Source organism: Phascolarctos cinereus, unplaced genomic scaffold (genome assembly GCF_003287225.1).
Source record: "Phascolarctos cinereus isolate Bilbo 61053 unplaced genomic scaffold, phaCin_HiC Scaffold_726;HRSCAF=1367, whole genome shotgun sequence".
Taxonomy (NCBI): Eukaryota; Metazoa; Chordata; class Mammalia; order Diprotodontia; family Phascolarctidae; genus Phascolarctos; species Phascolarctos cinereus.
In genome coordinates this window covers 203,671,592-203,688,099 of record NW_027556098.1, presented here as the reverse complement: position 1 = coordinate 203,688,099, position 16,508 = coordinate 203,671,592, and the positions used below count along the sequence as shown (strand labels likewise).

General features: G+C 35.5%; 1 protein-coding gene across 2 annotated transcripts in view; it reads right to left on the bottom strand.

Moving 5' to 3' along the window:
- NCKAP1 (NCK associated protein 1) overlaps nt 1–16,508 on the bottom strand; it is a 129,884-nt gene that overhangs the window by 41,916 nt on the left and 71,460 nt on the right. For both annotated transcript variants that reach the window (XM_021006377.2, XM_021006378.2), the window contains 4 exons: nt 15,076–15,157; nt 13,342–13,400; nt 10,083–10,228; nt 3,251–3,383 (listed from right to left, as the gene is read on the bottom strand). In XM_021006377.2, coding sequence (XP_020862036.1) covers nt 3,251–3,383; nt 10,083–10,228; nt 13,342–13,400; nt 15,076–15,157 — 420 coding nt within the window. The remainder of the gene's footprint in view (nt 1–3,250; nt 3,384–10,082; nt 10,229–13,341; nt 13,401–15,075; nt 15,158–16,508) is intronic.

Below are 16,508 nucleotides of genomic sequence, written 5' to 3'. Positions count from 1 at the left end.
GTGCACTGAGCGCAGAAGCAGAATGAAGAAAAACTAACTTTTATGAAAATATTAGAAAACATCCTTAGCTCTCTACTCATTTCTACATTCATGCTTCTATATAATTAAGAACTGGTGTTTATTTGTTTTGGAGAAATAGTATGGAAAGTCAGTGTTTTGTTTCTGGTGGGGATGACTAAGATGTTTAGCTTATATTACTTTCAAATTTTGCTATTATATATGAAATGTACAATGTAAATAAAAATAACAGATAATTAAGAAAACAAAAGTGGGGTCAAATGAAATAATTTTGGAACCACATTATCAAAATTAAATCACTGTTATCCTTTTTGTTAACCATTAGTAAACTAAAAAAATGAAAAGTGACATTTTTTCTGTCACACATTATCATACTATTTGCTTAAGAGTTTGGAGGAATTGTGGTTTGTAAGGGGGGTTAGTTTGGCTACTTGTTGACAAGTAAATATCTGTTCTGTCAAAAAAAAAAATCTATCAATGAAAAAAAAAGTTTCATAATATGAATTTAGTCCCCATAAAACAAACTGAACTCAAATGTTGTTTTGACTAGCAGCATATCTTTGTGAGAAACATTCTGTAAAATTTAAAAGACTGTACACATATGCTATTGATATAAATAACAGCCAATTAACTATGTGGATATCTGTGCTTACATAGTTGAAAAGATCATTAGATCCTCTAGCTTAATCCCCTCATTTTATCGATGAGAAAATTAAGGCCCAGAGAAGTGAAATGACTTGCCCAAGGGCAGACACATACAGGAAATAGCAGAAATAGGATTCAAATCCAATTCCCCAAATCTAGAGACTGTTACATTTTTGTCTTTGTGTCCCAACACTTGGTATACAGTGAGCCCTGAATAAATGTTTGATTGATTGATTTCCACTTCATCACATTACTATCAATAGGTTACTGGCTTACTTTTTTAAAAAATGGATAGCTTATTAATGATTTGCTAAATCTACAAATAAATTGTGGCTAAACAAACTATAATGTATACATACATGTATGAATGGAATAGAATGTTATTGTACTATAAGAAATTAAATAAACAATTTTAGAGGAAACTGAGAATTTATGAACCGATAAAAAGCTAAGTAAGCAGAACTAGGAGAACAATCTACACAATAATAATTGTGTTACAGAGGAAAAACTATTTTCAAAATCTTTAAAATGTTGATCATCCCAATGATAAACCATAAGTCCATAAGAATGAACATGAAACACATCGCTCACCTCATGACAGAGAGGTGATTAGCTTAAAATGTAGAAACATACATTTTTAGGCATGTATAAGGTGAGATTTTGTTTGGCCCAATAACTAGTTATGCACTGAGGGATTTGTTTCAGTTTTTTATTTATTTTTTAAATTTTGCTTAATAAAGAGAGGAATCAGTAAGAGGGATAGATTAACTAACCTTGTTACTTGAAAAATAAAAATAAATTATTTTTTAAAACATTAAATTGTAGAGATTTTCAAAGCACAAGAGAACAAAAGTTTCATTGGTCTCACTGTCACTAACTTTAATAAGTAATCATTGAATTCTATTTCACAATAAACCTGCAAAGTTGAATCTACTCTTTTAACATATATGAATGGTCTTAGGGATAGGGACTAGAAATGTAGTTTCATTGGTATGAAGACTTTTCTGGTGAGGAAACTACCTTTCTGCAATTTAAGAGTCTTAGAGAGCTCTCTAGAGCACTGAGATGATAAGCAAATTGCCGTATGTTTCACATATGACATATATGTTTCATATGACACAGCCATGTTTGACAGGTGAAATGTGAACCCAGATCTTTCTGTTCACTTCGAGGCCAACTCTCTATACATTACTCTCAGGCTCCGTCTTTATGAATGATTGCATGAGGAACAGTTTTGTATTCTATACATTTTCATATTGTTTTCAACTCCTACTGAATTGTCCTGGGTTTTTTCACCACAAAATTTATATTCTGCAGCACCATGACAACCCCAAAAGAACAATGGGCCGGAGTTCAGACACCTGGCTTCTAATCCTAAGTTATGAGTCATAAGACTGCTCATCATCAGTGATGAGGATTCAATTATATGATTCCTAAAGTACTTTTTAGCTCTTAAATTTTATGACTCCAATATATAAGGTATACAAGATGACATATATCTATTGTTTGTTTGTCCCCTAAACTATAAGCTACTCAAATGCATGGACTATTTGCCTTTAGATCCCTAAAAATGTCTAATTCAATGTTTTGAGCAAGTGCTGAGTGACACCAGGTGGTAAATAGCACCTCCATATATTCACATGATCACAGGTTTAAAACTAAAAGGTTCTGAAGAGGTACCTCTCATTTCATATATAAGAAAACTGAGCCCCAGAAAGACTGTAATATGCCCAAGGTCATAAAGGACACACAAAAGAACTGGCATTCAAAATCTCTGTCTCCAAGTCCAGGACTATTTCCACTGCCCCATTAGATTCCATAACTACTTCTCATACTGAGAGGCACAATCTCTCACTAAAAGAAGCAGGAAAGAATAAATAATAAGAAACACTTTCTAGCTAATTAAACAATCCATAAGTATTTTAAAATATATATGCTGGAAAAGAAAATGATTAAGATATTTATTTTTAAAAATTGAATAAATACAAATATATTTACCATGGTATAATACAAAGAATACTGGCCTTGGAGTCAATAGACTTGGGTTTTATTCACAAATTAATTGTGAGATCTTTGGCAAGTCATTTAGCCTGTCCTAGCCTCAGTATTTTTCCACCTATAAAATAAGCAGCCGGACTAGATGATCTCTAATGTCCTTTCTAACTGACACTCCACTGTTCTAAATGATTCCATCTCAAAAAGTTCCCCAAAGTAAGTCAGTAACAACCTTGGGAGGTTGAAGTGGGGGGTGAAGGTAGTATATTATAAATTTGAAATAAGGTATACCTGGTAGGGGAGAGTCTGGACCTGTAATTTTATTTCATTTGTGTTCGTAACTCCCAGTGTGGACAATGTCTCCATTGACATATATTAGCAACTCAGTAGTAACTGAACTACTAAGAGAATTGCTTGGCACTGTAAGGTTAACCCATGGACTCTTGGATGGTATGTATGAGGCAGAATTTGAAGTTTGGTCTTCCTAACTCCAAAGCCAAGACGCCACTCATACCCACTCACTCACAGTTACGACAGTATCTATAAATACTAGTCATTGTCATATATGCTATATTAAAAAATAAGAAATTACCTCTTCTGGACACAGCTCATGCGTGCAACTCATAAAATGAGTACAAAGCAGTGGAAATGCAATTGAGTATCTTGATTGAGAGGGGAGTTCCAAACACTGCTGAAACATCTTCTCAAATGCACGGCTATAAAAACTGTATTAGGAAAAAATTGAAAGTTTGGACCAATATTTCAGACTATTATAGTAAACAAGCACATTTACAACACATTTTATTCTAAACTGGTAATGAATTATGAAAGTTATTATTTTGTAACATTTTATTCTGGACATGCCACACTACTTTTAAAAGAGAAACTCAGGGTAAACCTCAAAGTCATAAAAATATTACTTATATAAAATTACAAAATACAAAATTTAGTGTACTAACAGTTTATATAATAAATCATATTTTATACACACTATTACAAAAAGAAATATAAACAAAATCCCTCAGATTAAAACACCTATCAGGAAGCTATATAGCAAAATACTGTGTGTGTGTGTTTATGTGTGTGTATTTCAAATCCTACTGATCCACTGTCTATCATTTGAAATGGTAGACTATTATATATATATAACTTCTGATTTTACAAATATCTCATAAAGCAGACCCAAATTCAAGACTTAGAGATCTTTATAATGAAACTTCAAAACTTCACAATTAAGTCTTCAGGAAACCTTGCTTCATCAATTTCATAATATGAAAATTTAATACACTGATTTGTCTTCTATCATGATACACTTATACTAGTTGATATATTTCTAAAATCTATAATATATTCTACTGTCAGTTGTGTAGCTCTATTCATCAAGTTTTCAACTTCTCAGAACACCAAAAACAACTTTGGCTTTTACAAATCCGTGTTTAGCTCACATTAATGGCAAGCATTTACACAGTACTTCAAGAATGGACAATAAACTATGTATAAGACCTTGGCAGGCTGTGCAATTTCTCTACTTCATTCTTTGCATATGTTGGTGTGTTTTCATGTTGCAATTCTCTTTGTGACAGGCTGTTTATAGAAAAAGATGGAAGAATGGCACAATGGAAACTTAAGGGTCACAGGACTGAAATGTTACCTCAGATATTTAGTTGTATAAACATAGGAAAGTCACTCTGGACTCAACATAATGAACTCTGCTAAACTCTCCAATTTTGATAGGGAGAATCCCTGGGCTATAATCACTTTCAGTCAGCTTCCTAAAGAAGCTAAAAGTTATCAGTTATGTAAAAAGGATTGGTTTCCCAGCCAGTATCCCAAGTGAATGTGGTAGATGTGGACAAACCAAATAGCAGAGCAGGGATGTTACACTGAAAGTGGGGAATATTCAGTATCCAGAGCATAGGATGCCTGCCACCATGAGTTAAAGACTTATGCATCAAGAGTTAAAGACTTATGCACCTCAGAGAGGCTGAAAGGCTTTTTATTGAGTCATTTTTCAGTCTATGTCTAACTCTTGGGGAGCCCATTTAGGGTTTCCTTGGCAAAGGTACTAGAGCGGTTTACCATTTCCTTTTCCAGATCATATTACAAAATGAGGAAACTGAGGCAAACAGGAATAAGTGACCTGCCCAGGGTCACACAGTGTCTGGTGCCAGATTTGAACTCATGAAGTCTTCCTGACTCAAGGAGCATTCTATCCACTGAGCCATCTAACTGCCTAATGAAACAAGAGGCATTTATTAAAGAACCTAGAATGTGGTAGGCATTGCACAAGGCATTCAAGATAAAACAGACAAAAATGAAACAGTCCCTCCAATAAGGATCTTACATTCTACTTGGGAGACAATAAACATAAATAAGAAAGTAAAAATAATACAAGATAAATTTGAGGGAGTACTAGCACCTTAGGGAGTCAGGAAATGTTTCATGTGAAAGGTGGTTCCTGAGATGAGATATTAAGGAAATGAGAACTTCTGAGGTAGAAGTGAGATGGAGATACATACGTTCAAGTTAGCAAAAAAAAGTATGGAGATAGGAGACTGAAGGGTTCTATGTGTGGAGAAAAAAGTAGGCCAATTTGCCTAGATCAATGAGTGAGAGAGTATAAGAAGACAACATATAAAAAGATTGGAAAGGTAGGCTAAGGCCAAATTGTGAAGGGTTTTAGATGCCAAAGAGAGATACCTATGTTGATTTTAGAGGTAATGAGAAGCCACTGATATTTATTGAGTAAAAAAGACATAGCTTTGCATAGGATGGACTGGAGAGCAGGTAAGGGAAATCTGAGGCAGAGAATCCAAATCGGAGGCTACTGTAATAGTTCAGGCAATAGGTGATGAGGGCCCTGAACTAAAGTGGTGATTACATGAACAAAGAAAGGAGGACACATGCAAGAGATACTGAAGAGACAGAAGTGACTAGATTTGGCAATTGACTGGATATATGAGGTGATAGAGAGAGACAGAAGTAAAGAGTAACAGTCTTCTAAATTCAGAAAGGGAGGGAGGAGAGGATAAGGGAGAGATTTCAGGGTAGGGGGGAGAGGATAAGGGAGGGATCTTTGGTGGGGTGAATAGGTTAAGTAATAAGAGGGCAAAGTAGCAGGTAGAAAGCAGAGGAGCCAAGAGGAATAGGAAATAGGAGATACAAACGTAAAATAAGGATCAGAGTGGAATTTATTAGGGAAAAAAAGTAGGGGTAATAATCATGATCTCAGACAAAGTTACAGCTAAAATAGATTGAATCAAAAGAAAAAAATAGGGAAACTACACTATATGTCAGCCATATTAGTCAATACTGTTTTGGACTATTTAAAATAACTAGACAGTATAAAGTTGGAATATTGTTGTGGTATAGGAAATGATGAGTTGGTAGATCTGAAAAAAATATGGCAAGACTTGGACCTGTGAGGAAGATGCTATCCACCCTCAGAGAAACAGAGGACAAATAAGCATAGTACGGTCTTACACAGATACATATGAATGTAAATGTGTATATATGAGTATGATTACAGATATCTAAGTATATGTATGTGCATCTGTATGTATATGCATGTAAAAATATATCCACACTTAATTGCAGCCTTCTTGGTGGAGGAGGGGGAGGAAGGAAGAGGAGAAAAAAGAGTGCACAGCAGAGAATAGAAGAAAACTTAAAAGGAAGCAAAGAATAGATGGAAAGCTCTAAACTTGAGTAATATTCATTATACAGGCTTTCCTGAAATGGAAATGTATTGCTGTGCACATGGCAATGCTTCCCCCTCCTTTTCTTATTTTGTATTTAAGCTTTAGTATTTAAGATCATAATATCTTACTTTTTCTTTTCTTATTGTGTACTTGTGTTTTAGTATTTAAGTTTAAAATAAATAAATTTTTTTAAAAAGAGTAACAAGCCTAGGTGACTAGAAGGATGATGGTACTCAACACAAATAGGAAAGCTCAAAAAGCAGATAGGGTTTTTTTTTCTTTCTATTTTTAGAATGAGTTCAGTTTAAACACTTATGTAATTTGAGATGTTAATTTGAGATGCCTGGGCAGCTAGCCAGGTGGCACAGTGGATAGAGTGCTGGGCCTGGAGTCAGGAAGGCCTGAGTTCAAATCCAACTAAGGCACTTGCTAGCTGTGTGACCCTGCACAAGTCACTTAACCCTGTTTATCTCAGTTTCCTCATCTGATATACAGATTTCGAAATCAACTGCACAGATAACTGAATCCATGGAAGTTGATATAACTATCAAATAAGATACTAGTACAGATAGAGAAAAAGGCCTAGGACATAGCTGTGGGAACAACTACTGTTAGTAGGCAAGACATGAAAAAAAAAAAAGCAAAAGAGAATGAAAAGGAACAGTCAAGGAAGAGAACTCGGAGAAATCATCGTCATAAAAACCGAGAGAGGAGAAAGTATTTTAAGAGGAAAGAGTGATCAACACTGTCAAAGACCTGAGGTGAAGAAGGATGAGAACCAAGAAAAGGTCTTTAGATTTGGCAATTAAGAGACCATTTGTAATTTTGTACACAGAGCAATTTCAATTGAACAATGAATGAGGTCAGAAGCCAGACTGCAGAAAATTTAGAAAGGAATGAGAAGAAAGGAAATGGTGGCACTTAGTATAGATGGCTTTTTCAAGGATTTCAACCATGGAAGAGACAGAGGAAAACTGTTGCTAGGATGATCAAGTGAGTGTTTTTTGAAGATGGGATGGAGGTCTTGACACGAAAGTAGGCAGCAGGGAAAGAACCAGCAGATAAGGAAAGATTGATGATGAATGAGTGGAAACGTAAGCTCCTTCTGACTAAGGATTGTTTCATTCTTTGTACTTGTATCCACAGTGCTCAGCACAGGTCCTGGCATATAGCAGGCACTTAATAAATACCTGTCAATTCACTGGGAATAAGAGGCAATCTTCTAGAAAAGATGGGAAAGGGATAAATCAATGGTTCATATAGAGGAGGGCAAGGATAAGAGTGATCTAATCAGCTGAGACCAGAGTGACAGAAAAGTTAGTAGGGGAAGCCAACAGACATGAATAGTAAATAGTATTAAATGCTGCAGAGATTAAGAAGGATTAAGATTGAGAAAAGGTTACCAGATTTGTCAATTGAGAGATGACTGGTAACTTTGAGAGAATCGTGATGAGTTTAGATATCAGATTGTAAAGGCCTGAAGAATGAGAGGAGAGGAAGCAGAGGCAACACATGTAATACCACTCTGCCCCCTTCCCTCAGTATCTCCCTCTCTTCAAAAAAAAAAAAAACAACAAAAAAGAAAGACAGAAAGAAAGACAGACAGACAGACAGAAGAAAGAAAGAAAGAAAGAAAGAAAGAAAGAAAGAAAGAAAGAAAGAGAAGGAGTTTGGCTGTTAAAGGGAGGAACAAGGCTGAGGGGATAGCATGATCTACTGACAGTTGGGGGAGATCTGAGTGTTTGCACTCAAAGTAAATGGATCCAGCAGATTGGGAAAAACTGAAGAATAGAGAGAGGAATCCTGTGGAAATAACATGCTGTAGAAGACAGGGGGAGATGGGATCTCGATACACAAAGCAGGCTTGGCCTTAGAGTGAAGGGTTAACCTCTTCATCAGAGACTGGAATAAAGGATGATAGAGTTTTCAGGAATAGAGAAAGTTAGAGGACGCTCATGGTGAATTCCCTTCCTCCCTAAACTACCCTGTGCTCATTTATATCTTTTCTATATTATGTATATGTTGTTTCAGTTCCCTGAGGGCAGGGACTGTTTCATTTTTGTCTTTGTACCCTTAGCACTTAACACAGTACCTTAGCAGCCCCCTTATCCAAGCTGGTGCCAAGGTTGATCAATTTTACCTTTGCAACATTTCTTGGATACATCTCTCTCTTCTGACACTGTCAACACCTCTCACCTGGACTACTGCAACAGCCTACTGGTGAGTCTGCTTGCTTCAAGTCTCTCTCCACTTCAATCCATATTCCATTTAGACACCGAAGTGATTTTCCTAAAGACAGGTCCAACCATGTCACCCCACAGTCCCTACTTAATAAACTCCAGTGGCACCCTATTACCTCCAGGATCAAATACAAAATCCTCTGGCATTCAAAGTCTTTCATAACCTAGTCCCATCATTCTCTTATATCTAGAGACATGGCTAGACTCTAGTGACATTCCAGTATTCTGACTGTTCCATAAACATAACACTGCATTTCTCAGCTCTGGGCATTTTCTCTGGCTGTCCCCCATGCCTACAAAACTCTCCCCTCTTCTGACTCCTCTCTATCTACTGACTTCCCTGGCTTCTTTTAAGTCTCTACTAAAATCCCATACTCTTCAGGAAGCCTTTCCCAATTTCTCTCAATTTTAGTGCCTTTCCCTCTGTTAATTATTGCCTATTTATCCTGTATGTAGCCTGCTGTGTATATATTCGTATCCCCAGTGGGTAGCATAGTATCTGGCATGTAGAAGGCACTTAATGTTCATTGACCAATTCAGACAGAGAGAGAGAGAGTGCAAAAGTGAGAGAGAGAGTGTGTGTGTGTGTGTGTGTGTGTGAGTGAGAGAGAGAGGGAGAGGGAGAGAGGGAGAGAGGGAGAGAGGGAGAGAGAGAGAGAGAGAGAGAGAGAGAGAGAGAGAGAGAGAGAGAGAGAGAGAGAGAGAGAGAGAGAGAGAACGAGAACACAGTGTCTTGTATAAGAAATGTTTACTAATATTTTAAAACTGAAATGAATTGGCAAATTCCCTAAAGCACATTCTACAAAGCACATTTTCTGGTCAGTTCAAAGCTGATTCATTTCCTTTACCATACCATGTATGTAGTGACATGGCTAACACCAAGTTTCTCTAAGCATGCCTATCCTGAATGATCCCTTTCTCCAGATTATTAGAACCTGTACTCCCAAGTGAATTTGTCCCTAGCTCCCTATTACTGGTTGAATTAAGCTAACAGACACACCTGGAGGGTCCTTAAACACTTGTCTTCATATCATTCTTAGCAACCAACAACTAACCATACTTGAGAGCACTGCCATCCTGAGGTAGACATGAGACCATATGTTGTTAAAAATAAATAAATAAATAAATAAATAAATGAATGAATAAATAAATAACAGCACAGGCATTCAACAGTGTCAACATTTTCTCATTCCCTTCAGTAATGAGACATGGTCAAATCACCAGTTTTATTATTACTAATTTAATGTATAAGAGAAACTAATGCAAAAACAAGACGTGCAGCTAGGTGGGTCAGTGGATAGAGCATCGGCCCTGGAGTCAGGAGAACCTGAGTTCAAATCCGGCCTCAGACACACAACACTCACTAGCTGTGTGATTCTGGGCAAGTCACTTAAACCCAACTGCCTCACCAAAAAAAAAATTGAGAAAATTATATTTAAGATACCCCATATTTTAAAAATAGAAAATGAAATTTAAAACATACCAAAATATGGAGAGATCTGAGGTTTCCACCAACATTTCCACCAAAGAATCTACCATTTTTGTATGGAAAATGATAGTATTCATCATCTTTCCAAGTTCCCTGTGATCAGCAAGGCCTAGAGAAGCCTTAGAGACACTTGTGTATGCCTGAAAAAGGACAATGTTTTGTTTGGTTAATTACTTTAATGATCATAATTGTACCAATACAACTTATTTCAAACACTCACTGAGCGCATAGAGTATATCACCATCATTAGGAAAACTTCAAAAATATACCCTGACAGTAACATTACCCAGACTACTCAGTTTACCCAGAAATTCAATCTCTTTAATGACATAATTTCTAAAATAAATATACCAGAACATTCTTCTCTATGGAATAAAATCCTGTATTTATCATGGTCCTCTTGAATAACTCAAATTTCATACAGATCTCATCATAAATTAGATGCACTAATACCAAAGCTTCATGACATAGACAGCACAATACTGAGGCAGTGTATTTCACATAAAAATTCTCAGCATGCATTAAAATGTTAGTGGATACATTGAAAACTTAGACTAATACTAATAGCTTAAATTAACATCATTTTTAAGGAGACTAAGCATTTGATGTACATTACTTCATTTAAGGCTTACAACAACCCTGTGAATTAGGTACTAAAGGTTTTATTAACCCCATTCTCCAGAGGAAGACCCTGAGGTTCAGATGTTACATTGGTAATGAATATCAGAGAAAGAATTCAAAACCAGGGCTCTGATGATTTCAAATCCTGTATTCTTTCCATCACACCATGCAGCCTCTCAAAGGCAAGTAACCGAGCAAGTTTACAAAGAAAGAAGCTGTTTGGTGCTTATTAGCTCAACTACCCAATACTTATCAGTCAACTTACCCAAAAGAAAAATCAATAAATAATTTATTAGGTGCTTGCTGTATGCCAGGCACTGGGTTAAATGTTGGGGATATAAAGAAAAAAGTTCCTGTATGCGAGGATTTAAAAGTATAATGGGGGAGACAACAATAAAACACAACAATAAAAATTATGTAAGACAAACACAACAGATAGAAAGTAACGATCTAACTTAGTTGTTTAGCTCATAGCTAAACTTGACTCCACATGTCAGAGACTGAACACAGTCCCCACTATTTAATTATGTGTTTTGCTTCATTTTAGTGTTTTTTTTAAAACAATCAATAAAAAAATGTTATAGTAACAAAGGCCAGGCAATAGCCAACGTGATTTGGATAAACAAAGGTTGTCATACATGTGCATAAATCAATCTATATCATTACGGCTGCTATAAGCCTGGCCCCTCGGGTCATTTTCCCTTTCTCAAAGAATTCAACTGACACACTAGCTTCCTTTCCTCCTCTATCCTTGGCTTGCATTAACTTCAGTGATGCTTCCTTAAACCCCTAAGCTTCCCAGTTCCTCAGCTTCCTTAAATTCCATTCATTTCCTACTTTGTTTTAACTCAGCCACACATAGGGAGGGTCACACACCCAATCTCAATATTACCAATCAAGGTTCCACTTCCTTAACTGAAAATTGATAGTCTTCAATCTGATCTTAATCTCCTATCATGCCATCTTCCCGTGTTATCTCACTGCTCCTAAACCTATTCTTCACTCTCACCGAGATCTCCAATCCTTCCACCTCTTAAGACTTTCTCAGGCAATCAGCCATGCTACAACTTAAATTTCTTCCCTTTTCAATCTCAAATCTATAATTAATCATTTCAAACCTACATAATCATCAGCTCTCAACTACTTTTCACTTCACATCTATCACCATTCATCTCTTGCTAAACCTTAGCCTTAGATTATCTCAACTACCTACCTCCTCTGCTTCTATCTACAGGCTGCAGAAGAGAGCTGGATAAGAATCAACAATTCCAGTCAAACCTATTTTAAGAGCTGTTAGCTATGAAAAATTATCACCATTTCTTAGATGTTTTACTGATACAATGCAGCTATTATACTGAAGATTAAAACACCTAGCTAGTAAATACTTAATGTCTTTGCCAAGTAGAGAAACTTGGAAGAAAACATTTTTGAAGCATAAGCTCATTTACAGAACATAAAAAGGATGAACGCAGACTGCAAGCAGTACTGCTCCCCAAAACAGCGAAAAGCAGTAAAGGAATAACTTCATACTATAAAAATTCATGTTATTTAACTTAACTTGGGTCCTCACTGCAGTAAGGTAGCCTTTACTCCCCGATTTCCTATCCCACTCTCACAGAAGATTTCATTGTGTTAAATATTGCCTCTTTTAAATTCATTAAGTCAAGATACTTCAAATAAATCTTTTGTCAACTAGATCATCTTTTCTAAGACCTACGAAGTGTTTATCAAGCTATACTTTATATGCATTCCAAATACCATATAACCTTTGTGCAAAATGTATTCTGATTTAGTAGAGGAGTTAATACCAGGCCACAGCTTCCTCTAATAATGAAAACTTTTATCAGATTATTTAGGAGAAAGTTTAACAATATAAGAAGTTGTTTTGGCCAACAGTAAAAAATTTGAGACCCTTAGGGTAGAAATTCAAAAGATTTTTAAAAAGAAAGAAGCATTTAACTATATGTCTTATTATTTTAAATCCGAACAACCGTTTATGCAGTTGAAAACACATTTTTGATAGAATCAATTGATTGACTAATTTAAGTTTTAAGACTAACTAAAAAATGTTATTTTACATATTCCTGTAGAATACTGACAGAATTCCAGCACCAAAAGAAACCCTCAGGGGCATCTAGACAAACTTGCAAGTGAGCAAGAATTTACAACATGTAAATTTGCAACATGAAGATAAAGGAAGAAGAACCAACTAACCTCCAAAGGCAATCCATTTTACTTTTGGATAGCACTCATTGTTACGAATGTTTTCCTTATATCAAATCAAAATTTGCCTCTTCGGAATTGGCACCCATTACTCTAGTCTACTTAGAGACATTCCAATTTGAAATAAAACCACTAATAACTTCTGTGAGTCTGGTTATTTGCACAGCTCTAGGACTACTTAATTCCATTATCATCTAACCCACATTTTTCTATTTTTTGCACAAGAAATATACTATGTTAATATAATAGAGTCATTCAGTGCCCACTTAGGAATACTTAATAATTATATTGCAATTGTTCTTAGAGGCTTAAATAAACTTCTCAACATTTTTCACTCATATAACAAACATAATTTGAGCTAATCAACAAGCAAAAATGAACTGATGATCAAAATTTAAGTCATTCTTACCTGCAATCTAAACCAGTCTAATCTCATCCCTCGGAAATCAAATACTTCCCCATCTTCAACTGTGATTAAGACAGGAAAAAAAGTTCAAAGTAAATTAGCATTTTCAAGATATACACGTGCAAAAAAGTTTTGTTCCTCGTTTTGGGGAGATTTCACTGGTCTTCCAGTGAGGAATTAGGAGATTCCCAGTAAGGTAATATCCTTCACCAATGCAAATTTGTAACTATTCTGTAATCAATATTCTTATAGAGTTGTATGGAGCATCAAGAGGCTAAGTGACGTGTCCACAGTCTCCACTCCTTATTCCTGATTATTCACCACACCCTGTTGCTTCTCTAAAAAACTATTTTTAATGTTAATATCAGAAATGCTTGTAAAACTCTACAATACTAATACTAAATTTTTTATGAAGCCTGGTCTTTTTAAAGGAGAGTCACATAGCCTTTCTTGTGCTCTATTAAAATAATCACACACAAGGGAAGTATATTTATTATAGGATGCTTTATATGATTAAAAACTACATTAGATTTCCCAATCATGAAATCAGTTAAACCTATAGACATTATCTTAATACTTAAGACTTGTACCATCCCTTTTCAAAACCTTTTGAAAACTAAATAACTAATTTGATATAATGCAGATATATACCTGAATACCAGAAGGATCAAATTCATTAGCATGGGCAATTTCCAGTGGGGAATTCCTCTAACTTATGTCAAACAGGCAATCACAATGTCTTGAGATGTGTGAAAACCAGGTCTATTACAAGACAAATGAATGCAGAACCCAAAGAGTTCACAGCTCTTACAGAAGGTTGCATATTTATGACAGTACAACAACAGAAGGAGGAGAAAAACACATATCTCCACCTAAAGAGGCATGACATGGGAGGGGAAAGGTACAGAAATATGGAAAAGCCCCCCCCCAAAGGAGAGGAGAAAGGTGATGGTAAAAGCTGCATTCTTTCCCCTTGGGAACAGCTAGACTATGAAAATAGGAAGTCCACTTATCTGCAAAAGACTCAGATGCATAGGCATTTTCCCAGCCTGGCAGAGACTGGCGGGTACCTGTCTTGCCGCCCCAAAACACAGAGGGAACCCAGCTTGGGATGCAAACAACAAATTATGTCAGCTGGTGATAGGGATTTGGGTGAGGGGAGGTTTGTCCTTGACACATTCAGGGCTTCCTGTATGCTCCTGAGTCCAGTATTTCTGAAAACAAGACAACTCAAAAAGACAAGTTCAGGGGACCCCTTAACAGCCTTAACACTTACTAGTAAAGTCCTAAGGATTTGCCTGAAGCCCAGAGTCACACAACTACTAAGTTTTGGAAATCTGAACACAGCTCTCCCCATCCCCTAACCCTACAAATGGTCCATTATATCACACTGCCTCCATAAAGCAGGTAGATTAAAATTTAAATATCCAATTTATTACAATATGTCTACTAAGTTGTCTTTAGCTTCTCTTGCTTTAAAAAAAAGGTAAAGAACAATCAATTCTTGTTGAATTAATAAAACAGGACTTTCTTAAACATAATCACATAATATCTATTTTAGTTATATTTCTTCTCATAGGGAAAAAAAGGAGAAAAACAAAGCAGAGTAGACCAAATATCTAAATTTTTTTTTAAAAAATCTTGTAAATACTAAGTAGTCTTAAGGAAATCAGACTTGAAAATAATTAAAAGCTCTTAATGAAGCTTGCTTTATTTCATCCTTATTAGATCTATTACCTTGTTTTACACTTAAGGAAGTCATAGTATTAACAAAGGAGGACATGATGATTGATTCATCTTCAGGGCACACTGAAAGATTCTGAAATGAAACCAGAAAAAGCCAGTGCATTATTTAAATTTTTAAATAAATAACCACATGAAAAATATTATGGCTGGCAATTGGCACATAAAGGGTAATTTAAATTGGGTCTAACAGAATCCAAAACTTTCCCCCACCAAGTGTATTAACATCAATCCTATTCAAATTTAAAATATTAGCTCTGAAACTATACAATGTATTTTCAGCTGGGTGATTTAACAAATGACCAATGTGAGTCACATAACAGCTAAGAGATCTGTTTTGTCACTATAAAAACTCATGTATTTCTGAAGGAACAGTAATAGAAACCATAACAAAAATAGGAGTCTCTTCAAAGATCAATATCAAATGCTGCAAAATTTGGCTATGACACTTATTAACAATTAGCAAGATGATCAAAATGAATTGATTTATTGGCCCACAATGCAAATCTGATGGCTAAATATAATGCACAAAAGATAATGCTGTATATAGACAATATAGAAGTCAATAATTAATGTACCCCCTTTGGCTTATTTAGTAATAGCTATTTTGATAAAAACCACAAGTTATCTCCGTCCTAAAGGATAAAGTTAACAGTTGTCCATTCAATTTTAATGAAAACATCTGAGCTCCATCTAGTGGAGATGTGAGGAAAGCAACCAAAAATTTGAATAATCTCTAACAATACAGTACAACGAGAGAAAACTCTTTATCCCAGTCTTGTGTCACCTATATCCTAAAGACAAGTTAGATATATAACAGCTCACTAGTAGAAATTTGTGATTATTACCTAGGTAAAGGGCAGAACATATTAAAAAATTCTGTGGGCTGGTAACCACAACATTCAGCTTGTAATTTATGGAGCTCTGTATATAATCTCAAATTTTATCACTCTTCCCATATTCTGCTACTTTAAAACATTTTTGGGAGAGTTATTATTTTATATAGCCTAAAGCAAATAAAAGCAGGGTGGTTTTCTTTTTTGTCAGAGAACTCAATGGGATTGAAATGTTAAGAACTCATACGTTTATAGGATAATTGGTATAGTCAACATCTCTTGGAGAGGGAAAAAAACAAAAACATAACTGAAATCATCTACAATTGCAATAATACCAACAAAAATGAAAAAATCAAAGGGAAGAAAGTAAGTTTAAAAATACACTCCTTTATAATTACAAATCAGGCTTTCTTTTGAATACATGGCAGAGTAAAAAATAGCAAAATATTCACAGAATCTCATAACATTAGAGCTAAATATTCTATCAGTCCAACTCTATTTTGTAAATCAGGAATCTAAAGCCCAAAGCAGTGACGTGACTTGTCCTACAATCACAAGCTAGTAAATGTCAGCTCTTCTGAGTGTTCTGAC